Source organism: Bufo gargarizans, chromosome 6 (assembly GCF_014858855.1).
Source record: "Bufo gargarizans isolate SCDJY-AF-19 chromosome 6, ASM1485885v1, whole genome shotgun sequence".
Classification (NCBI taxonomy): Eukaryota; Metazoa; Chordata; class Amphibia; order Anura; family Bufonidae; genus Bufo; species Bufo gargarizans.
The window spans coordinates 317,591,628-317,616,762 of record NC_058085.1 but is presented as its reverse complement, the minus strand read 5'-3'; the positions used below and the strand labels follow the sequence as shown (position 1 = coordinate 317,616,762).

General features: G+C 43.4%; 1 protein-coding gene across 2 annotated transcripts in view; it reads right to left on the bottom strand.

Moving 5' to 3' along the window:
* Positions 1–25,135, bottom strand: part of CASS4 (Cas scaffold protein family member 4) — a 79,941-nt gene that overhangs the window by 2,222 nt on the left and 52,584 nt on the right. For both annotated transcript variants that reach the window (XM_044298826.1, XM_044298827.1), the window contains 4 exons: positions 9,388–9,813; positions 5,181–5,291; positions 4,896–5,027; positions 3,104–4,450 (listed from right to left, as the gene is read on the bottom strand). In XM_044298826.1, coding sequence (XP_044154761.1) covers positions 3,104–4,450; positions 4,896–5,027; positions 5,181–5,291; positions 9,388–9,813 — 2,016 coding nt within the window. The remainder of the gene's footprint in view (positions 1–3,103; positions 4,451–4,895; positions 5,028–5,180; positions 5,292–9,387; positions 9,814–25,135) is intronic.

Below are 25,135 nucleotides of genomic sequence, written 5' to 3'. Positions count from 1 at the left end.
GCCATTAAGGGCTATTGAAGAAGAAAAAAACCTTCTGCCTACCAAACACTTTGACAAGGAGCAGTAACTGCACAGGCAACACAATGACAGGCAGGCAGGGCTGTGCAGGCAAGTTTTTTATCAATTGAAATGAATACATTGTAAAATTCAGTTCATGTTAGTTGGTCTAAATCAGTTATAAATATATTTGAACAGTGATGGCCAGTTCGCCGTGTTCGCCCGCGAACACATGCGGGCTGCCATCTTAACTCACAAGTCTGGCGATGCACAGGTAAGCCCTTACCTGTGCCTGTGCCGCGAGCCGGTCTGAAACAAATGCGGTCACCGGGAGCAGGCAGTTCCGAGAACAGCCCGATGAAGGCCCTCGGTGGCTGTTCTCGGAACTGCCTGCTCCAGGTGACCGCATTTGATTTCAGACCGGCTCGCGGCACAGGCACAGGTAAGGGCTTACCTGTGCATCGCCGGACTTGTGAGTTAGGATGGCAGCCCGCATGTGTTCGCAGGCGAACTGGCCATCCGCTGTATTTGAACACATGTATACTTGGTGTTATGTTCATGTTCACATTTTTTTAACTTAAAAGTTGACAGACAGCCTTTATTATTTTGTGTAATGTACTTTACAATGTTCCTAAAATATTTTAACTTCCTGTTTTTTGTTTTTTTTTTATATTAAAGGCAGAGTGATTTAACACCTGTTTAGATTTGTCCTCCAAGTCACAAAATGAAAAGTATGCCGTTTTCAATAAATTTTGCATAAAATAGTTCATTTGCATTAAATTTTAATGGTTCAAAGAATGTCAGGCAAAATGGTCGGCCCTCACACATGTTCACTTCATCAAATCTGGCACTCTGAAAAAAGTTTGGACACCCCTGATTTAAAGGGTAACTGCCATATTATTATTTTTTGTATGTAATTGATCTGACTAAGTTTACCTTAGTTCCCTAGTTAATACTTTTGTATAGGTATTGAATTACCTAGTAATTGCAGCATGTTCTTTCCTCCCCCAGGTATTTCAGTGGTGCGGCTAAAACAGCGTGTCCTCCGTCTTCTATCTTCTATATACAAAAGACGGAGGACGTAGTAGTGGGTAGTCCTGAACTCTGCGTGCGCGCTCCCGTCGGACCGGGTTAGTGCCGATATTTGCAATAAAAATTTGCGATTACTCAGGAAGAAGAGGGCGTGGTTAAGTCTGGAGAAAGCCGATTGGTTGGGTGAGGCTCAGCATTCCCGAGATGAGCCGAATGAATTCTGGGTAGTTAGGGAGGGAAGTCTTAGCCTCAGGGTAAGGGCATCGGCGGCCATCTTGAGAAAATAGTCTTGTATGGACGGAATCTTATTAAACAAGTGGTATGTGAACACAATAATTAGTGATTATGGATTATCACCACAGCAGCAACAACATATATGAAAATTGAATTTTGAGTGAAAATATGACAGTTATCCTTTAAAGCGGTTATGCCATGATTAAAAAAAAATAAAGGAAATCAGACATATAGTACATGACAATTTCCTTCTAACAAAGCTAGAACCAGCCCTGTACCTCACATGAAACTAGAGATCTTCTAATTAATTGCTCCAGTTGCTCTGCTAGATTTATTTTAAGCTGGCAGCACATGGGTGTGTCCTTTCTGCTGCAGCTCTTTCCCTGTAACGGTCACAGCTTCTAACAGAAGATAGGGCTGGTGACAGTTGAAGAGTTAAACTGAGCACCTGTGACCGCCTCAGAAATAAGGAAAAGAACAGCAGGTGGCGCTATACACATGCATTTTATTAAATAGCTTAGTGGCTATACTACATTTTTTTATCACATGCAATTATAAAAGTATTCAACTCCAGGCGCTGGTTTGAAAAAAGTAAAATATTTTTCATAGCAAACCTTTGCGTGGGGGTGCTTGCCAACCCCCCACCCTCTCTGGCAGACCTGCGAAGAGAAGCATACTTACCTGCTTCCCAGCGCTGGCTCCCAGCTCCTTTTGTTCCCGGCCTCGGCTTCTCCGCTTTGCTCCCAGGATGTAAACTTTAGTTTTGACACTGCTGCAGCCAATTGCTGGCCGCAGCTGTGACCTGCAGCACCATCAAAACGGACGTTTACATCCTGGAAGCTAAGGACAGGAAGAGAAAGAGCTGGGAACCAGCATGGAGAAGCAGTTAAGTATGCTTCCCTTTGCAGGTCTACCAAAGACGGGAGGGTTGTTCACCTCCCCCCAAAAGTTGCACAACCCCTTTAAGTATCAACTAACTTTTTTAAACAGTTGTCTCAAAAAGACAACCTCTGTCCATATGCATATGGACGTCATACAGAGGGGTCTCCAATTCGGGACCTCACACTATATGCCAGAGTCTCATGGCCGTCATGTTATACTACATTTACAACATGTGGCTGGTTGGAATTTTAACCAATGACGATAGTTGATCACTGTAGATTAGAAAGGTCAGAGCCATGGAAATCAATTGATCACTATGCTAGCTTCTTTTTGAAAATGAGTGGTACTAGGTTAAAAAACATGGCTACATTCTAACAGAAAGAGACAGCACCACATCTGTCCACAGGTTGTATCAAATATTGCAGCTCGGCTTCATTGAAATGAATAAGGCTCCGCTACAATACTGCACACCATCTGTGAACAGCTGTGGAGCTGTTTCTAGAAGAAAGCAGTCATCTTTTTCTAATCTTGGACAACTCTTTTAACTCTAAACTGAACCCCTTTTTCCTAAAGCTTCAAAATGCAGCCAATTTTTTTTTTACTAGGAATCGGTGACATTACAGAGTTACAATGGTATTCAAATTAATACTCTTTAAAAAAGAAAATAGAAAGCTGTGCCTCTAGCACCACCTGTTGGAAGGCAGCTATCCTGTAAGTCAATTTCTGACCTTTTTAACGGGCCTTGAAGCACAATTTAGGATTATAGCCAAACCAATTCATCTGCAGACAGCTGTTTCAGGGTGATTGCCCTTCATTAGTCAGTGGAGAGCAGATTACTGGTTTTGCATATCCCTTTTCCAGAGGAACATTCCATGACTTTTAAGACTCCTTATTTCCATAAGGAAATAGTATCTCTAAAACTTACAATGGAAATTAATAAAATGTAAAGGGCTTTTACCTGAAGGTAAACATATCCATTATCTTCCATAGCTTTCTGCCTAGAGAGCTGATGTCTTTCATGTTTTTCATCCTTGTGTTTCTCAATGGTCTTATTGACACATGATTCCCGAAGGACTTGGTTTTCTTTGCGGAGGGGGACTTGTGGCTTTCGGCTCACCGGTTGTTCCTTCACGGGTTTCTGCTTCTTCTCATTTTCAGGCTTTTTAAATAAAAGTTTTCCATTTGCTATGATAATGGACACAAACCTCTTGATATCATCTGGAATTGTCCTGGCCACCATGACAAACTGGTCAAGGTCATCGGGTGTCGTATGAGATTTGTTAATGACCAAAGCCTGCAAAGACCAGTTACAAAGATTTATAACTTCCTGATTTTGAGAGAGGGTCCTTAAGGAGTCTGTAAGGGTTTGTAGTTGGTTATTAATCCTCATTTGAATGTTTGTGTCCGTTAAGTGCGAAGCATTGACCTTAATGCTCTGGGCAAAGCCTATGAACTGTTCTAATGATGAGACAATGCTGTCTACTGCTCTGTGAATGTCCTCCAGATTGGATTCCATGTTTTCCTGGAGCCTCCATTTGCTGCTAACAAAAATCATAAGGCTCGCTATGGAGCTAGACACCCATTCTTGAAGTTCAGTAATCTTCTTGATAGCCACATCTGGTTCTAGAGTCACTTGAGTGGTGTTCTCATCTGGAACTGACAACATAAAGGACTCACTAGAGGCATTGGATGAAGTTGACAAAGTGCTGGTGCGACTTTCTGAGCTGGACACGGACAACCTATCTTGGTCAGGTTTCTGTAGGGAAGGTTTGGGATTACTTGACAGTGGTGGAGGAACATCATATATCCTCTCATTGCATGATAGGCTACTTAGCTCAGACTTTGGTGGAGACCCAGCAGATGAACCTCTTGGGATGTCATAAACATTTTCCTTGGAATCTACATAATGCAACCTTTGTACCCCGAAGGTAGAAGAGCCTTTCCTTAAACTTCCATTTTGATGTGGAACAGGAATATCTCGGGATGGTGGGACATCGTAGAGACTTTGATTAGCTGTTGGTGATAGTTTATTTTGCTGTGGTGGGATATCATATATTTGGCTTGAAGCACAGTTGGAATGGACTGGTCCATACCTCATCGGAGGAACATCATACACCATGCCTCTGTCTATAGATATCTTTCTACAGCCACTTTTTAAAATATTCCTCTCTGGGGATAATGGGATGTCGTAGATCCAATCTGACTTCCGGGGGTTTGGCAAAGTGTTGTATTGAGGACTCGCAGGTGGAGTTTCACTTCTATTCTTCTGGTGAGCCAAGGTACCAGTTGGGGGGATGTCATACACCTGTAATAGGTACGAAGTGGTCATTATATGAGATAGAACAGAGAGAGAAAGTAAAGTGAAACTTAGGTTAGCTTTCATGTAAAAAATATATCCACCATGGCAAGTAACTTTCCTAAACCTACAACAGGCAACATAAGTTATGCAGCCTTCCTTCTGATTCTGACAATTTTATGAACAAAATAGCAGCCAGTTTAATTTTTTTGTGGCCAGGCAAAAAGAACTTACATAAAGATTAATATAAAATAACCCAAAAAGGTTAGATGCCAGTAGAAGTAGTCACCTGGCTTGCAGGAATTGTGCCGCACTGGTGTAATTATACATTTAAAAAAATATGCTGGGTGCATTTCAACAAAGATGGACAAGTCACAGAGACAATACTATGTATACATGTGATGAACCCTCAGTAGGTGGGAAGTTTTGCATAGATTGTAGATACCACACGTACATTAGTAGCTTTAGGAGTCTTAACTTTGCTTTTTCCTGGAGTGTCTGGACTGGATGGGATGTCATAGATTTGCTGCTCGGACGCGGTGAGAAATAGAGAACGTCCATTCACTGGAGACGGTGTGGTACCACGCTAAAAATGAATAAAAATTAAAAGAATCTTAAGGTGTTCATGCTTTTACAAGTAGATTCTTCAAAGATATATTGGCGTGGAGTGTTATGTAGGTATTGTCTGATGAACATTTTACTCTGGAGAGGAAAATGTAAGGCCAGGAAAGCTACATACCTGGGAAACAGCTTGAACATTCAGCTTCGAAGGTGGGATTTCATAGACATCTGGTTGGGGTATGCTGGTGGCATTTGAAGCCCGTGATGCCCTTGGGAGGGTTAAGAGATGCTGTTTAAGAGATGACATAGATATTACATGTTATATATCAAAATACATTTCTAAGTATGGTGTAAAACCATGTGACCAAATCTCCTTGCAAAAACGACAGACTTAATTATTGGCCAAAAGGTTATATCAAGACATAAGATTGTGCCATTAATGGCCATCTTTGGATTGGACATTGAAGTGAAGTTGGAATTTTACAGAGACCTTTCGCTGTGTCCACAGTAATGTTACTGCTATATAACATACATCTTCACTATTCTGTGCTGTTCCATAAAGGGTTAAACCAGTAGTCTTTGCATAGAGAGAAAAAAAAACACAGGAGACATCTATAAATAACACATTTTGCTGACTGACAGAAAAGCGACAATCCTGAGAATGCGTAGTGGACATGCAGCCTATGACGCAGAGTGCTCTGCATACTGTCCTCTCTTTGGCTCTGCCGGGGACATCACCCAGCTGCTGGCAACAGCTGAATATGTTGAGAGCTTAAACATTTGTGTTGCACAATATCCCAGAGGGTAAATTAGAAAAAGAGAACTCCGAGATCTGTGTTTACGGCCCAGCTCTGCATCTTTTTCTCATTTTCTGAATCTGAAGAACACTTAATTGTCTTTAAAAATAGAGGCTGCAGTACGATTCCTTTACCCCGGAACCTTCTGGTCCAGAGTGCCTGTTTATCTAACTTCCTTTGAAAAATCCTAAATTTTAACTCTGAATCAAATGATTTTTTTAGGATTCATACACGGGAACACAAGGTCAGCATAAGATGACCCCAAAAATCTCAGTAATTTGGCATCAAGCAAACTTAGTGGGACTTTCATGGTGCTAAAAATTTTTAGTTATTTTGTAGATACTTGACTTCCTGTTTTTAGAACCACCCCCACTTCCCCGGCTGAACACCTTTTAGATTCTCATATGTTCTTTAAATAAAGACAAACATACCCAAAGCATGTTTGTAATTTTTCATGATGTAATGATCAAAAGGGGGCACTATTTTTGAAAAGTGGATACACCTCTGATGGTGAAACTACCTCTTCAAAATGGTCAGCCATGGCATAAGGATGAGCGAGCTCTACCCATGTAACCACCGTTAATGTTCTGCTGATTGGCTGAGGGTAATTTTAGGTTGTAGGGTAAAGGAATTTAGAAAACTTTTTTTTTTTATGTTTTGCAAAAGGATGGGTCAAAATTTCATTATGAAGGTGTCAAAATGTAGTATTTTGTAAAATCACTCTTGTGTTTGATCAAAATACCTAAAAAAGTATGATTTTTTTTCCCCCCCAATTCCCGTTCCAACAATTCCAACACAGTTTTATGGGTTTTGTTTTTAGGAAGTTCACTATGCAGTAAAAGTGACTTGTGCTCTTCATTTTCCAGATCAGTACGATTACAACAATACCACATATTTATAGTTTTTCTTGTGTTTTAATACTGAAAAAAATAAAAACCTTTTTCTATTTATCTCTATATTCTGACCCCATAACTTTTTTATAGTTATGTCTAGAGAGCTGTGTAAATGCTTTTTTTTATGGGGCGATCTGTATTTTTGGGGTGTGTATGATTTTTGATCACTTTTTATAAAATTTTTGGAGAGTTGAAGTGATGAAGAAATGGCAAATTGGCCATATTAAAAAAAAAAATTCAGTTACGCCATTCGCCGTAAGGGATATTTTTATATTACGGTCATTTTCGGACACAGAGATGCTTTATGATGTTTTTTTTTTTTTGTTTATTTAGTTTTACTTTCATTTTGGGAAAAGGGGAGTAATTGAAACTTTTTTTATTTTACAAACTTTTATTAACTTTTTTTTTTTTTTTTACTTTTTTGTGTCACCCTAGGTGACTATAACATGCAATTATTGCAATGCAATTTGTATAAAGTAATGCAGATTTTATCCATTACAATATACGAAGATCGGTATATCCCAATGCAGTGCTGCCAATTTCAGGCCTACATTGGAATGTACCTGTTAAAGGTATCAGAAGGCTCTGGCCTTTCACAGACCATGAATGGCTCACCTGATCGTCATGTTAGGGAGCCATTCCAGACCCAGAAGCACAATACTTCCGGGTTTTGAGCTCTCAGATGACATAGCCACATTTGACCATAGCATCTGAGGGGTTAAATGTTTGCGATCTGCATTTATGCCGGTCGCAGACATTAGCCCTGGTTATCTGCTGTGTGAATCAGCAGGCAATTACGGCACCCGCTCTGGAGCGTGCGTCATATTTAAAGACCCTGCATGTGACTTACAATTATGTCACATGTCGGAAAAAGGGTTAATGACCTATCCTTAGAACAGGTCATCAATATGGGATCGGCAGGAGTCTAACTCCCGGCACCCAGCCGATCTGCTGTTTGAGGAATCTGCAGTTCTCACCAGAGCTTCTGTGGCCCCATCGCAACTTACCAAACACAGCGCTATACATTTAATAGTTGCTGTGCTTGGTATAGCAATGGTGCTGAGCAGCGCCTACGCCATGTGACCGAAACCATTCTGAAAAATGTCTTTAAGGGTACTTTCACAATAGCGTTTTTCTTTACCGGCACTGAGTTCCGTCAAAAGGGCTCAATGCTCAATCAGTTTTATCCCCATGCATTCTGAATGGAGAGCAATCTGTTCAGGATGCATCAGGATGTCTTCAGTTCAGTCGTTTTGACCGATCAGGCAAAAGATAAAACCGTAGCATGCTACTGTTTTCTCTCCGGCAAAAAAACCGGAAGATTTGCCTGAATGCCGGATTTTTTTCCATAGGAATGTATTAGTGCCGGATCTGGCATTTAAAATACCGGAACGCCGGATCCATCCTTCTGGTCTGGTGACACCGGAAAGACGGATCCGGCATTTCAATGCATTTTTCTGACTTATCATGCCATCAGTTGGCAGACGGAACTGCTTGCATACGGAATGCCATCAGTTGGCATCCGGCAACAGAACTGCTTGCCGGATCACTCTGCCGCAAGTGTGAAAGCAGCCTAAGGCTACTTTCACACTTGCGTTAGAAAAATCCGGCAGGCAGTTCCGTTGCCGGAACTACCTGCCATATCCGGAAATCCGTGTGCAAACGGATACCATTTGTTTCCGGATACGGACACGGATCCGTCTGACAAATGCATTCAAATACCAGATCCATCTCTCCGGTGTCATCCGGAAAAACGGATCCGGTATTTATTTTTTTCACATTTTTAAAAGTCTGTGCATGTGCAGACCGGGTAAGACCGGATCCATTTTTCCGGAACACTTGGTACCGGATACGTCATTAATACATTTTTAATGGGAATTAATGCTGGATACGGCAATCAGGCAAGTATTATGGAATTTTGGCCGGAGAAAATACCGCAGCATGCTATGGTATTTTCTCCGGCCAAATACCGTAACTGAACTGAAGACATCCTGATGCATACTGAACGGATTGCTTTCCATTCAGAATGCAGTGGAATAAAACTGATGCATTTTTTTCCGGTATTGAGCCCCTATGACGGAACTCAATTCCGGAAAACTTTAACGCCAGTATTAAAGTACCCTAACAGGGTCGATGGAAAGAGATTGAAATGATCTTGTATGCTCTGAATGATTGCACCATTTTTCCCTAAAATATTTAATTTTATTTCTAAAAAAAACAAGTGGCCATGCCCTTTTGGGTTAGGGTTTTTACAAATTTGTGATCTTGGAGACAAATTTATAGGGTGGGCTTATTGGTTGCCCAAATTTCCAGAAATTATACAAAGGATGAAGAAAAAGTGGAGGACTCATGAACTTCCAAGAAACCGACGACTCCTTGGTGCAGATGTCTACAAAAGTGGCACAGTTTGACACTTAGTGTATTTAAACTTTTTCCGATGTGCCCGACAAGGATGGGGCTTAGCAGAAAGGGGCGAAGCTTAAGATGCACTGTTTTGTGCCAAAATTGTGCCACAATTCTAGTGTAAAAATTTGTCTCCAAGTTAATCAATAGTTCGCATAGAGTCAATGAAAAGTGCCTATCCTTGCACCACATTTATCATCCATGCGTTCCTGTGATAAATTTGGTGCCAGTCTAGACAGCCGGTCTAAGTGTCCAGGGGAAATTCCATTCCTTCTTTTTTATGATTATTTACCTGGCTGGAAGAGCTGTTGGTCCTTTCGTAGTAGACTTGAGCAGGAGAACAAATGGGAGTCTGGTAGATGTCCCCAGATATCTGCTTCTGTGTTGCCGGAGTAACATATAGGTTTTCCATCCTCTCGTACATGGATCCAGCTTCGATTTTGGGTGCAGAAGGTACTTGGTAGATGTTCTGTGAAGACTGTTGCCTGCCCAGGGAGTTATAGTTGGACTGCACCAACGAGGAATCATTCTGGGTTATGGTGAACAGCTGCAGCCGGTTGGCAGGAGCAAGACCCTGGCGTCCATGTAGATAGCACTTCCACCATCCCTCACTGCCAAAGATATTTTGATCCAGCACGGTCAGGATGTCACCCTTTCGGAAGGCCAGCTCGTCAGAGCATTCTGCCTTGTTGTCATACAGTGCTTTGGCCAACATGTTCTAAAACACAAAGATGACATGGAGATTAGGACATACTATATCATAATACTGTACGTGTGGTCAGTCCTCTTCAGGCTACTATTGGTTCTCATGTATGGTTCACTTTAAACCTCAGTGGACATGAAAACTACTAATGCATTAATGTCCATAATTCATATTCATATTCTAAAAAGGCAGTGTTATAGTATTTATATTTTTGTGCATAGGGGGTAGTATTATAGTAGTTACTGTATATTATTATACAGGTATATAGTTGGGGGCAGTATTCGGCTAGAAGAACAAGATGCTCCAGCCACCAGACAGTATTATAGTTGTTCTATTCTGGTACATAGGGGGGCAGTATTATAATAGGTATATTCTTGTACATGTGCACAGTACTATAGTAGTTATATTCTTGGACATAGACACAGTATTATAGTAGATCTATTCTGGTATTATAGTTATACATGGAAGGCAATATTATAGTAGTTATATTCTTGTACCGTATTTTCCTATAAGATGCAACTGCCCATAAGACACACCTAGGTTTTAGATCATAAATATTCTTCATAAGAGCTCAAGTCAGACCCCCAATGTTAATCAGACCTCAGCTCAGGGTCCCAATGTTAATAAGGCCACATATTTAGACTTTAGATGACTATTCGCCACTTTTGGAGAAAATGCGTCTTTATGGGGCAAAAAATACAGCATATTCTTTTACATGGGGGCAGTATTATAGTAGTTACATTCTTGTACATGGGGCAGTATTATAGTAGTTATATTCTTGCACACATGCATCAATATCATAGTAATTATATTCTTGTACATAGGGGCAGTATTATAGTAGTTATACGATTCTACATAGAGGACAGTATTATATTGGTTATATTCTTGTACTTCTGGTCAGTATTATAGTAGTTATACGCTTCTACATGGAAGGTAATATTATAGAAGTTATATTCTTGTACATAGGGCAGTATTATAGTAGTTATACGATTCTACATGGAGGACAGTATTATATTGGTTATATTCTTGTACATAGGGGCAGTATTATAGTAGTTATACGATTCTACATAGCGGACAGTATTATATTGGTTATATTCTTGTACTTAGGGTCAGTATTATAGTATTAAAGTTGTTTGTGCATAGACTGTGTTGTGCACAGTAAACTGTTCCCGGTCATCATGGGTGTTACAGTCTGTACGGACAGCACAGAGAATAATGGAAACTCACATCCCTCTTACAGACCCCACTACCATCTGCACCCTAACCCTTCTCCCTTCTTTGTAAAGTAGGTTCTATAACACAAGCACTGCAGAAACATATTACAGCTCACTGCAGGAAAACAAGTATAAACCACAAAGATAAGGACTTGTGTTCTTAATATAGGAAGACCCCAACCAAGCATTCCATGACCAAAGAGTATGATAAACGAAAGCAGACCTACAATCTGTGAATCCGTTAACATCCTACTGAAGAAATAAATAATTATTAACAGAATCCCTGTTCTATGGAGCAAAAATCTATCTCAAAGGTCATTGCAGAAATCATTTTCAAATTGCAACCTTCTGCATTGACAACCTCTGGCCCACAGAGGGTGCTGTGCTGGGATAAATAATGAAAATAACATTTATTGGAAACTTTTTACCCCTTCTTTTCCTCTGCAGAATACCACGACATCTTCTGCCAAATAAAGTCATAGTACTAACTGTAAATAAGTGATTACATTCTGCAATTTTTCTATTGTCGGCTAGGGGCCAGGACAATAGATAGGATAGGAGGCAATGTCATTTTACAACCTGCTGTGAAGTTCAATGTTTTTATACCATTATCTGTAGAAAAAGATTGTTGTTAGAAACTCTTTACCAGCGTAGTACAGCAACTTTTCCAGCACACATCTAGGCCTATTGCATACGACCGTATGGCTTTTTCTGTATTTTGCGGTCTGCGAAAAACGGATCCGCAAAAAATACGGATGACGCCTGTGTGCCATTTGCGGAAACGGAACAGCTGGCCCCTGATAGAAAAGTACTATCCTTGTCTGTTATGCGGACAAGAATAGGACATGTTCTATCTTTGAAAATGGAACGGAAATACGGAAACTGAAGGCATATGGAGTACATTCAGGTTTTTTTGCGGACCCATTGAGATGAATGATTCCGTATACGGAACGCAAAAAACTGAACGTTAACGGAAAATAAAAAACGTTTGTGTGCATGAGGCCTTAAAAGGAGGCCACAAGGATTATAAGGGTGCGACCACATGTCGTGATCATGCTGCAGTTAGGGAATGCATGTGGCCTGCTACATGCAATTACTATATGCATAATCATGCTTTTAGTTTGCGTTTTTTTGTGATAGTTTAAAGGGGTTATCCCATCTTAGACATTGGGGGCATATCGCTAGGATATGCCCCTTTTGTCTGATAGGTGCGGGTCCTACCTCTGGGATCCGCACCTACAAGCAGAACGGAGTGAAGAAACTTGAGGAGGGCGCACTACGCATGCGCAGCCGCCCTCCATTCATTTCTATGGAGCCGCCGAAAATAGCCGAGCACTGGCTCAGCTATTTCCGTCGGCCCCATAGAAATGAATGGGAGCGGTGGCCGCGCATGCGTAGTGCGCCCTCCTCAAGTTTCTCCGCTCCGTTCTGCTTGCAGGTGAGGGTCCCAGAGGTAGGACCCGCACCTATCAGACAATAGGGGCATATCCTAGCGATATGCCCCAATTGTTGAAGATGGGATAACCCCTTTAAGTACTGCACTTTGAATTTTTGGGAATTTCACGGGTTATTTATTCAGATTAAAGGGGTTTTCCGAAATATTTAAACTGATGACCTATCCAGTGGATAGGTCCATAAGTATCTGATCGGTTGAGGTCCAACACTCAGGACTCGATCGCTGTTTGAAAAGGCAGAGGTGCTCACCAAGCACAGCTCTGTCCATTTGATAGCGGCTGTGCTTGGTATCACAGCTCAGTCCCATTCACTCCAGGGGATAGATCATCAGTTACATTATCTCGGAAAACCCCTTTAAATTCAAATAGTGATGCATGTGGTAAAATACGTTAAACATACTGCAAGAGGCTTCTCAACTGTATAGCCAATGTGGTCAGCATCAACAAGCAGGCAGTTAACTTCATGTACTGTACAATAGGTGCAGGCGTCACAATTTGGAAAGGGCCAGGTCTGTCTCAGAAACCTTTGTCTTGTATTAGAAAATGAGGTACCGCGCTTCCTAAATTACCTAAATAGCAATCCCATAATGCTATTTCTTGAAATGCTGTTTGAACCGCCGCTCAGCTCCTTTTCCTCAGAAAGTTTGGCGCATTCTATTTTTTGGGTGTCTTGTACACTTACTGCAGGAGCTAATTTGGGGAATAGAATCTGTTCAAGCCGAGTTTGGGGAGGGTTTTCCACTGCCTTTTATAAGTCTGCTGATAATTTCCTATTTGGGCAGTTGACATCTTCCTGTCACCAAAATAAAAAATAAAATGAAAGTTGTTTTCAGCCACGCGGAAGGTAATCGGAGACCTGAGTATTTATATCCTGAGCATTTGCTGGAAGAAGCAGCTGGTTTAAAGGGACACGAAGATGTGAGATCAGCTGATAACATGCGGTGTGCATCCCCGGGAGAACAATGAGCCTTTCATAGAGGCCACAGCACAGGTCCTGCGGTCGCAGCTGTCACATACACACAGCAACAGTGCCACCAATGTGATGATTGGCTTTATTATCAGTGCCCTGACACTCAGCCAAAACCCACACTACAAGATGTGGGCCTGTGTATCTAAGCCTACCAAGGGTGATACTGTTCTGAGCCACTGTGACTAAGCCAGTTGTGTGACACTGTGTGCTGAGCTGCTATATCTAAGCCTATCCTGTGCGATGTTTACAAAGATGGTGTATCTAAGCCCATCATGTATGACACTGTGTGCTGAGCTGCTATATCTAAGCCTATCCTGTGTGATGTTTACAAAGATGGTGTATCTAAGCCCATCATGTATGACACTGTGTGCTGAGCTGCTACATCTAAGCCTATCCTGTGTGATGTTTACTAAGATGGTGTATCTAAGACCATCATGTATGATACTGTCTGCTGAGCTGCTATATCTAAGCCTATCCTGTGAGATGTTTACTAAGATGGTGTATCTAAGCCCATCATGTATGATACTATCTGCTGAGCTGCTATATCTAAGCCTATCCTGTGTGATGTTTACTAACCCAGTGTATCTAAGACCATCATGGATGACACTGTCTGCTGAGCTGCTATATCTAAACCTATCCTATGTGATGTTTACTAACCCAGTGTACCTAAGCCCATCATGTATGACACTGTCTGCTGAGCTGCTATATCTAAACCTATTCTGTGTGATGTTTACTAACCCAGTGTATCTAAGCCCATCATGTATGACACTGTCTGCTGAGCGGCTATATCTAAGCCTATCCTGTGTGGTTTACTAACCCAGTGTATCTAAGACCATCATGCATGACACTGTCTGCTGAGCTGCTATATCTAAGCCTATCATGTGTGATGTTTACTAAGATGGTGTATCTAAGCCCATCATGTATGATACTATCTGTTGAGCTGCTATATCCAAGCCTATCATGTGTGATGTTTACTAACCCAGTGTATCTAAGACCATCATGGATGACACTGTCTGCTGAGCTGCTATATCTAAACCTATCCTGTGTGATGTTTACTAACCCAGTGTATCTAAGCCCATCATGTATGACACTGTCTGCTGAGCGGCTATATCTAAGCCTATCCTGTGTGGTTTTGCTAACCCAGTGTATCTAAGACCATCATGTATGACACTGTCTGCTGAGCTGCTATATCTAAGCCTATCCTGTGTGATGTTTACTAACCCAGTGTACCTAAGCCCATCATGTATGACACTGTCTGCTGAGCTGCTATATCTAAGGCTATCATGTGTGATGTTTACTAAGATGGTGTATCTAAGCCCATCATGTATGATACTATCTGTTGAGCTGCTATATCTAAGCCTATCCTGTGTGATGGTTACTAACCTAATGTATCTAAGCCCATCATGTATGATACTGTCTGCTGAGCTGTGTAGTTAAAGCGGCTGGTTCCTCTCATACATTGGGAGTATATCACTAGGACAGGCATGCTCAACCTGCGGCCCTCCAGCTGTTGTAAAACTACAACTCCCACAATGCCCTGCTGTAGGCAGTTCGGGCATGCTGGGAGTTGTAGTTTTGCAACAGCTGGAGGGCCGCAGGTTGAGCATGCCTGCACTAGGATATGCCGCAATGTCTGATAGGTGCGGGTCCCACTTCTGTTCTAGAAATAGGTTTAGATCCCAGAGGTGGAACTCACACATATTGGACATTGGGGACATATCCTAGTGATATACTCCCAATGTATAAGATGAGCCGATCCCTTTAAGCCTACCATGTGTGAAGTTGCCTGCTGAACTCCTGTCATGTGTGATACTATCTACTGAACAGGTATCCAAGCTGGTCATCTGTGTTATTAATTCAATCATCGTGAATCCGTTACATGACAGACCAAAGGTCTTCAACAAACTTTTATAGGAGTCTGTCAGGTTGTGTCACGGTGTCCTTCAAATGTGACCCAGATGTGAACAGCGCCTTAGCCTATCATGTGTGATACTGTCTGCTGAGCAGATGTTTCTAATCCTTTCATGTTGAACACTGTCTGCTGAGCCTCTGTATCTAAGCCTGTCATGTGTGACACTATCTGCCAAGCTGCTGTATCTAAGCCTATCGTGTGTGATACTGTCTGGGAAGTTAGTATAGTACCCTGTTTGATGCCCTCCTTTGCATCTGCAAGGCTTGTCATCCAGCTCGTCCTGAATGACTAATCTGTTCAGCTAGGTTGTGGTATAGAAGCAGAAGGTTCCTCATCCCTTCAGGAGTCTAGGAAAGTTGAGGGACAACTTGTTTCGGAGCCATCTGTGATGATGCCCAGCTAATAACCATTTAACCAGAAGTTTTCCCAGAATTCCTCCAGTCCTCCTTAAAACTTGACAGATCTAAGAAATATAACGAGAGAGTGGAAACGTTCCGCACGTTCTCCTGTAAACTGAGGGGGAATACAATGTCCTGCAGAGCTATTTCTGAAGCCGTAGAAGTCTGTGCTGGATAAAACATAAAAGAACACAACTCCAAAATGAGAGAGAGCTGGGCAAAGTAATGGAGGGCATAAGACCTCTGCCTGTACCCACAAAGAGATGGTGAAAGGGAAGGGGGGGTCTGTCACATCCCAGAATCCTCTGTAACCTAAACATTCCCTGTTTGTTCTGTGGCCTGGGGGTCACATTCTTCTGGACGTGTCAGAGAAATGTTTTAGTCTTATACGTAAACTGTAAGTGTAGTCTGACAGCACAACCGCTATTTTCACATTTGCTATTTAGATGGCTTTTCATCTACTGTAAATAAAAAAAGCAAAACAAATACATTTCCTGAAATTTGGGAATCCACACTAAATAAGTCAAGAAGTTGTTCTTTTCGGTCAAGTGTCTCCTGAGTCACATCTTTTACTGATAGGTGACAACCAATGTGGACGCCATTACAGCTTCCAGGAAGTAGTCACCCAGGTGTGAATCTCCGTGTGATTTCAAGGAGGGATCTGAATCCAAGTATTTCAGCGGTGGCAGGGGACGTGACTATTGCAAGCATCAGTATTAGGCCTCATGCACACGACTGTTGTGTGCATCCGTGGCCGTTGTGCCGTTTTCCGTTTTTTTTCACGGACCCATTGACTTTCAATGGGTCAGTGGAAAAATCGGAAAATGCACCGTTTGGCAGCCGCATCCGTTATCCGTGTTTCCTGGCCGTGAAAAAAATAGGACCTGTCCTATTTTTTTCACGGCCAACGGTTCACGGACCCATTCAAGTCAATGAGTCCGTGAAAAATCACGGATGCACACAAGATTGTCATTCGTGTCCGTGATCCGTGTCCGTTTTTTCCTATCATTTCAATGGCAAACTTGACTTAGATTTTTTTTCTTTTTTCATGTCCGTGGATCCTCCAAAAAACAAGGAAGACCCACGGACGAAAAAACGGTCACGGATCATGGACCTACGGACCCCGTTTTTGCGGACCTTAAAAAAAACCGATCGTGTGCATGAGGCCAGAATAATTTAACGGGGGAACGCACCTTTTAATAATTATCTTACGTGTTAGAAGACAACATTGATGCAGGACTATGAGCTTGGACACTAATTCCCAGGACAGAGAGAACATAAAACGAGGTCAAATACACCACTTTGATAGGTCAGTCATTTTTTTATTATTTTTTTGAGCTCCCTATGAGGATTTTGGGAAAAGACGATGGAAATTTCTAACATAGAACAGTTTGTATTATTCTGGGTGTTATTCTCCTTTAAGAATCCACACCAGAAAATAGATGCAGTTGATGTTTATGTTGGGGGTTCATCCGGTGAAGAGCGGTCCTCCGAGCGGAGCACCACATAGCTGATGTCTCCAGAAAACATATGTTTTTGTGTAAATATCCCGGCTCTCACAGGACTTCGGAGCTGGGAAGAATCCCTGCAACTTCCTGTGTCCTATTACCACAAATGTTCAGCTCCTGGGGTCCTGTGTGAAACTCGGCTCACCCTGACAATCCCACAGTCAGAGGTCCCCGCAGACACTGACACCGCGCCCCTGCGGCTGCGAAATGCACTCAAAACGTGTCAGTCACTGAAGGAAGACTCTCATCCCCTCCACTGTCAGGCCAGGCCGATCTCCGCAGAGAACCTGCATAGCTTGAAGGGCTTTGAATGAGACCATTCTTGGCATCCAAAACCTGTACAGACCTAATATTTCTCACAACTGAGGCTTTGTTACAGTGTATCCAATGCACACAAATCTGAACCCTGTTCAGGTGGCAGAGGATTGTCTAGACAGGCTAGAGCTGTCCCAAATCTTCAGCTGCGACCAGACCTAGGTCAGGGCAGGCCCCATTCACTGACAGCATGCAGAGGTCTTGGAAATGGTATGCAGAGCATTATTCAAAGCTTAATTTCCACAGGAATGGACCAGACCTAGACAGTACATGCTCTGTAACAGGCTACGTACCGAGTGACAACCACTACTGTCCAGAGTACCCATGGGAGGGACCACCCAGCTTTCCACAGACCCTGAGTGACATGTAGACCTCTACTACTGCTCTGCGTACGTTAAAGTCAGTAAACCCGGTAGTTCTGGCATTCTGATGAATTCGTGATTAGCTGTAATTTTGTTTTCTATTCATGGAGGACACAGGCCCAGTACTGAGACCTACCTGACGTGTGGCCCCATCACTCGTGCACCAGGCATGATGAACACCTTGGACTCAGCAGGTCACACATCCCTCCAGGCCTGATTCAATGCAACAATCAATGACTTTGTGCCAGTGACTACCCAGGGTTCCCCGTCCCTGCATGCTACCTCGTTAATAAGCCTTTGTCCCTCATTAATTAGCACCCACGTGGGCCTTTAATCCCATTGTCCTGCAGAATCCCTACGCTCCCCACCACGGACAACCGTAAAAAAGACTTAATATGCCTGCAATTTTCTAAATTAAAACCTAACGAGACATAAAAGCTGTTATCTGACAGGACAAGAGGGGAACTGTATTGTAGGGGGAAGAAAATTTAGGGTACGGCCACACAGAATTTTTTGGAGAAGGTTTTGAGGCAGATCTGCCTGAAGGATTTTCTACCAAAACCAGAAGTGGATTCAAAAGGAAGGATTTAGGCCTCTTTCACATGGGCGTCCCGGATCTGCTCTGGATGTGTCGCGTGTGCATTGCGCACGCAATTTCAGTCAGTTTTGACTGCGATTGTGTTGCGTTGTTCAGTTTTCATCTCGCGGGTGCAATGCGTTTTGCACACGCGTAAAAAAAAAACTGAATGTGGTCCTTAGACCCGAACCTGGTCTTCTTCACTGAAGTTTGGGTTTGGGTTAGGTGTTCTATTCATTTTATTATTTTCCCTTATAATATGGTTATAAGGGAAGATAATAGCATTCATAATACAGAATGCTTACTAAAATGTGGATTGAGGGGTTAAAAAATAAAAAAAATTAACTCACCTCACTTGCTGGAAGTCTATGGGAATTATGAAAAGCAACACAAATGTGTATTTTTCAGTGCTGATTGTCAATTGAGTTGTGTTTTTTGGGGTAGCGCCATGTTTTTTTTATAGATCACAGCATGTTCCTGGTGTAATGATTTTTTCATCCCATTTTTTTGTGTTTTTTTCCATAGACATCCACTAAAGTCCACTAAAAATGAAAAAAAAAAAAAAAAACAGTATAGGGAATGTGTAGTGTGGCATAGCACCACAAGAATCCAGTAGTCCAGAATGTCTGATAATCCATGACCTGGCACAACGCAGTCTGGTGTCTGGCACCATTTCACTATTGGCTGCCGATCCTCCTTGGAATTCTCTACACTAAGGGCTCATGCACATGGCCGTTAGTCTGTTCCCAATGCACGGTCAACATCCGTCCGGATTCCGCAGCCGGATCCAGACACGTTCAACTTGAATGGGTCAGTGATCCGTCGGCACCTCAAAAAAATAGAACATTTTTTTACGGTGCGGAGGCACAGAGAGAAACCCCACGGAAGCACTCTGTTCTGCACCGGACCTTCCGGATTGCGGACCCATGCAAGTGAATGGGTCCGCATCCTTGATGTGGGGTCCCACTGCCGGTGCCCGCATATTGTGGTCCCACTGTTTGCGGGCCACAATACGGGCACTGCTTGGCAATGGCCCTTAGGCTACCCTTATAAGACCGTATCCGCTTTTCGGTCCGCAAACAGCTGGTCTGGAAAATGCAGATACTGGCTGTTTGCATCCCGCCCGAGTGCTTCTGTGGTGTTTCGTCCTGTAGTTCCGTTACGCAAAAAGATAGAACATGTCCTATCTTTTTGTGGAACGGCCGGATCGCGGACCCATTAAAATGAATGGGTCCGCAATCCGCTGCGGCTGCCCCACGGTGGGTGTTGGTGCATTGTGGCCCGCAGCACGGCCACGGGGCCCAAACGTTCGTGTATAAGAGGCTATAGGATGCCTTCACACGCGGCAGATTTTGTGGCAACTGAAAATCGGTTACTCCCTAAGGGTACAGAATTACTGCACATTTCCGAACTATTGGAGGGGTCCCAGATTAAGTAAAAACTGCCTCTACTGCATAAGTAATAGCAAAAAGTTCTGGTTTTTAAAATTCTATTCAGATAGTGTTAACTTTGACCAGTTTCTTGCAAAGCTCAGTGATAACCAGTATGGTTGCCATTATAGCTCGGCCATTGACTGTGACACAACTTTCCTGAAGTGCTGATACTTGCATTCATCCCCTGCCCTAAATGAGTGATGGGGCCATATTGGTTGTCACTCAGCTTTTCCTCTTCGAGCTATTCTGTTGTTTTTCAAATGTCCATTTATTATACCATGTCTGCTCTTTTTTATATATACAGTATATATTGCTGCATAGGCATTAAAAGATATCATACCCGCAAGACTCTTAGGGCTCTTTCACACGAGCGGATGCCATGCGGCTAATCCGCTGCGTGAAAGAGTGCCAAACCCGGCTCCGGACAGCAGAGACACGGAGCATTAACATGATTGATAGTGCCCCGTGTGTCCTTTTTACTACAAAATCACAGTCAGATAAAGTTGTCACTGTGATTTTGTAGTAAAAAGGTCACAAAGGCACAGAGCATTATCAATCATGTTAATGCTCCGTGTCTCTGCTGTCCTGAGCGGGGCTTGGCTCTCTTTCACGCAGCGGATTACCCACACGACATCTGCCTCATTCACATGACCTTATGTATTTAGCTGTCCGCGGATCCGCAAAATTCGGATACAAGTCGTTTGCATGCTGCATTTTCCACTGGCCCCATTGTAAAAATGTCTTTTGTCTGCAAAACTGGACAGAAATGCGGACATATGGATGCATTTTGGGCAACCCCATTGAAATAAATAGACTGCAACCAATCCGCAAAAAATGGGATCGGATGCGTAAAAAAATATGGTTGTGTGCCTTATTTTGCATCTCTTAACAGAAATACCGTAAATCAACAGGAGTTTTATACTTTTTTTATAGAGTCACAGGAGAGGAAGTTGAATGTGAGAACATCTGTGTTTGAGATGGTAATCAGTACCATCACCTACAGTCAGCCCCCATATGGAGCAGAACAATGTGAGGTTCCCTATCTACAAGAGTGTTCATATGCATATGAATGGGGCATCTCTCCATGACCCTCACAGGAGAATAGTGCTACAGAGGAGGACTCTTCCTTGTCTGAGTACCTTCACATGCGGCAGAATTTTTTTGTAACTTAAAGGTGTTCTCTGGGAATTAAGAGAATTACTATACGTAAATATTACTTTATTATAAATATGTGCCCAAATACCTTTCATTAGTTATAATAGCTTGTTTTGTCTGGGGAGCAATCATTAGGAGAAATAAAATGGCCGCTGTCCTATTAGTACCCACAAAACCTGGCCTAATCACACAGGAGGACGAGTTACTTCACAACACTGAGCTATAGAGCTGCCTCATCCTCTTCTCTGCTCTGCTTGTCAGGGATTATGATCCTGAATACACTTTAATATGATATTTAGCTGAATCTTTGTGGGAATGGAGTTCATGAGGAGACATGAAGTACAGAAAGGATGGACAGGACAGACTGTGGTAATGGAGACTACAGACAAGTGCTACTGCTTTTTAGCCACATCTGCTCACAAACTCAATTCCAACAGAGATTCAGCTAAAGATCTATCTGTATTCAGGATCATAATCCCCGACAGCTAGAGCAGAGGAGGATGAGGCACCTCTTTAGTTCAGCGTTGTGAAGTAACTTGTCCTCCTGTATGATTAGGACAGGTTCTGTGGGTACTAATAGGACAGCGGCCATTTTATTTCTCCTAATGATTGCTACCCAGACAAAACGAAATATACTTATAATGAAGGAATATTTAAGTATTTTCATTTTCTTAATTCCCAGAGAACCCCTTTAAGGTTCCGTTACACTGCTAGATAGAGCAGCCCATTGTCAGGAGGGAAGTGTTTCTTCCCGGCAATCATAGGTTCGTCAATGAAAGAGCAATCTCCTCCACTGTATTGCGAGGAGTGATCGCTAATGCCATTGCTTCTCCATAATGGAATCATCATTTGTTTACACACCGCGATCCACTCCCGGCAAAAGGTGATTTAGGTGTCCACACAAACGATCATATTACCCGATGAATGAGCATTTCGCTCGTTCATCAGGTAATTGGCCGCACATTTACGTCGGCAGATTATCGCTGACGAGCGTTCCTAATAACACTTGTTAGCGATTATCTGGCCGATGCTTGGCCAGGGTAAAGGGGCCTTTAGACTACAAAAACCTCACCATCCTATTAATCAATATCAAAAAGCCTATGGAACATCACCTCACACACATCCAAGAAAAGACCAATGGGACTCAAACATGTATAAAGTTATCTTAGATTTTTAGCATATATAAATAATCAAAAGAAAAGAGAGTAGCATGATGGAAATGATACAGAGAACATACCATGGGGCAATGTTCCCAAAAACAATAGCATCATCAAGTATCCTTAAAATATATTGGCGGTGCTACTGGATATATCACCTAGTTCATATATAGGTATAAATAGATATCAAATAATCCCCAGTATATCACAGAGGAACACCATAAATGTCTGATATACCTGACATGAAAAGGTCCTTATAATCAGAAGTACAAGCCTAATAATATATAGGGTATGGATCTAATATATCCCATACATAATAAAGGAAACATATAAGCATCCTAATAGAATATATCCTGTGCTCACTACTGATCCGGAACATGGCCCCAGGCACTAACACCTCGATGCCCGTTTCACCTCAAAGACTTCGTCAGGAGGTTATATGTTTCCTGATGGAATGTTTTGCTTCTTTATCGGGTGATCAACAGCACATTTTCGCGGGCCTATTATCGGGAATCAGCGTTCGTAGTAACATTGGTTCCCAATAATCAGCAGGACAATTGTGCAGTGTAAATCCAGCTTAAAAATCAGTTCCATTCACCTGAATGAGACTCGTAGAAATCCACGTGCTTGCCGCCAAAAGAGTCTCATTCAGATGAAAGGAACTGATTTTCAGTTGCAGAAATTTCTGCAGCAAAATCTACTACCTGTGAAGGTATCATTAATGGTGATATTCACTAATGTCCTACTGTATCACCCTCATGGAAGGCAAATGTCCAGGAGCAGGACGTGTACATACTGAAAAACCCAGAGTATATGACCTGTAACCCACAGCAAACTATCAAAAAACATAATTAGTAATCCCTGCCCCACAGCAACTGGACACCTAAGAACATCTGTATACTATTCACAGAATAATCAGCATTAGTGAATGCTAACCCGTAGTTACTGACATATAGGATTTGTAACCCAACTTCTGGTGTGATGAGGAGCCTTCGGATACAACAGTCGGTCACCACTAGTAGTGATAGGAGGGACACTAAGGCTCCTTGCAGACGAGCGAGTATTCCGCGAGGATGCAATGCGTGATGCGGGCTGCAGTAAAGGATTATTTCAGTAATCAAGTGTTCTATCGATTATTTTTTACAATTACTCGAGTAATCTAATAAGAAAAAATTAATTCATAGACTGTTTTCCTTTATAAAAACTCATCAGACCCCCTGCCATTAGTCCCCAACACCCTTCGTTCCCCCCTGTGTGATCAGCCCAAGTGTATCAGTTCCCCCAGTGCTATCAGCTCCACTATCCCCAGGGCCATCAGCTCCCCCCCACCTCAGTGCCATCAGCTCAGTTCCCCCAGTGCCTTCAGCTCTCCCCCACGCCAGTGCCCTCAGCTCCACTCCGCCAGTGCCATCAGCCCCTCCATGTCCCCCAGTGCCATCAGATCAGCCCCTCCATGTCCCCCAGTGCCATCAGATCAGCCCCTCCATGTCCCCTAGTGCCATCAGATCAGCCCCTCCTTGTCCCCCAGTGCCATCAGATCAGCCCCTCCATGTCCCCCAGTGCCATCAGATCAGCCCCTCCATGTCCCCCACTGCCATCAGATCAGCCCCTCCATGTCCCCCAGTGCCATCAGATCAGCCCCTCCATGTCCCGCACTCCCCCAGTGCCATCAGATCAGCCCCTCTGTCCCCCAGTGCCATCAGATCAGCCCCTTCATGTCCCCCAGTGCCATCAGATCAGCCCCTCCATGTCCTCCAGTGCCATCAGATCAGCCCCTCCATGTCCCCCAGTGCCATCAGATCAGCCCCTCCATGTCCCCCAGTGCCATCAGATCAGCCCCTCCATGCCCCCCAGTGCCATCAGATCAGCCCCTCCTTGTCCCCCAGTGCCATCAGATTAGCCCCTCCATGTCCCCCAGTGCCATCAGATCAGCCCCTCCATGTCCCCCAGTGCCATCAGATTAGCCCCTCCATGTCCCCCAGTGCCATCAGATCAGCCCCTCCATGTCCCCCAGTGCCATCAGATCAGCCCTTCCATGTCCCCCACTCCCCCAGTGCCATCATATCAGCTATTTATGTCCCCCAGTGCCATCAGATCAGCCCCTCCATGTCCCCCACTCCCCAGTGCCATCATATCAGCTATTTATGTCCCCCAGTGCCATCAGACCACCCCCTCCATGTCCCCCAGTGCCATCAGATTAGCCCCTCCATGTCCCCCAGTGCCATCAGATCAGCCCCTCCATGTCCCCCACTCCCCCAGTGCCATCAGATCAGCTATTTATGTCCCCCAGTGCCATCAGATCAGCCCCTCCATGTCCCCCAGTGCCATCAGATCAGCCCCTCCATGTCTCCCACTGCCATCAGATCAGCCCCTCCATGTCTCCCACTGCCATCAGATCAGCCCCTCTATGTCCCCGACACCCCCAGTACCATCAGATCAGCCCCTCCATGTCCCCCAGTGCCATCAGATCAGCCCCTCCATGTCCCCCATTGCCATCAGATCAGCCCCTCCATGTCCCCCACTCCCCCAGTGCCATCAGATCAGCCCTTCCATGTCCCCCAGTGCCATCAGATCCGGACACGCTCGTCTGCAGGGGGCCTAACAGCTCAGTGATATGTGCAGGACATCCTGCAGCCACATGGGTTGTCTCTCATGGTAGGGCATATAACTGACATTTTTCAGCAGGATAATGCTCATCCACCCAGCAAGGGTTTCCCAGGAATGTCTCCACCAGAAAACAACATTTCCTTGACTGCTTGTTCTCCAGATTTATCACCAATCAAGCATTTATGAGACCAGCTGGGACATCAGCTTCAGAGTCCTATGAGTGAGCAGGATTTACAGGCCCAGCAAGAAATGTGCCACAGGATACCATACAGAAC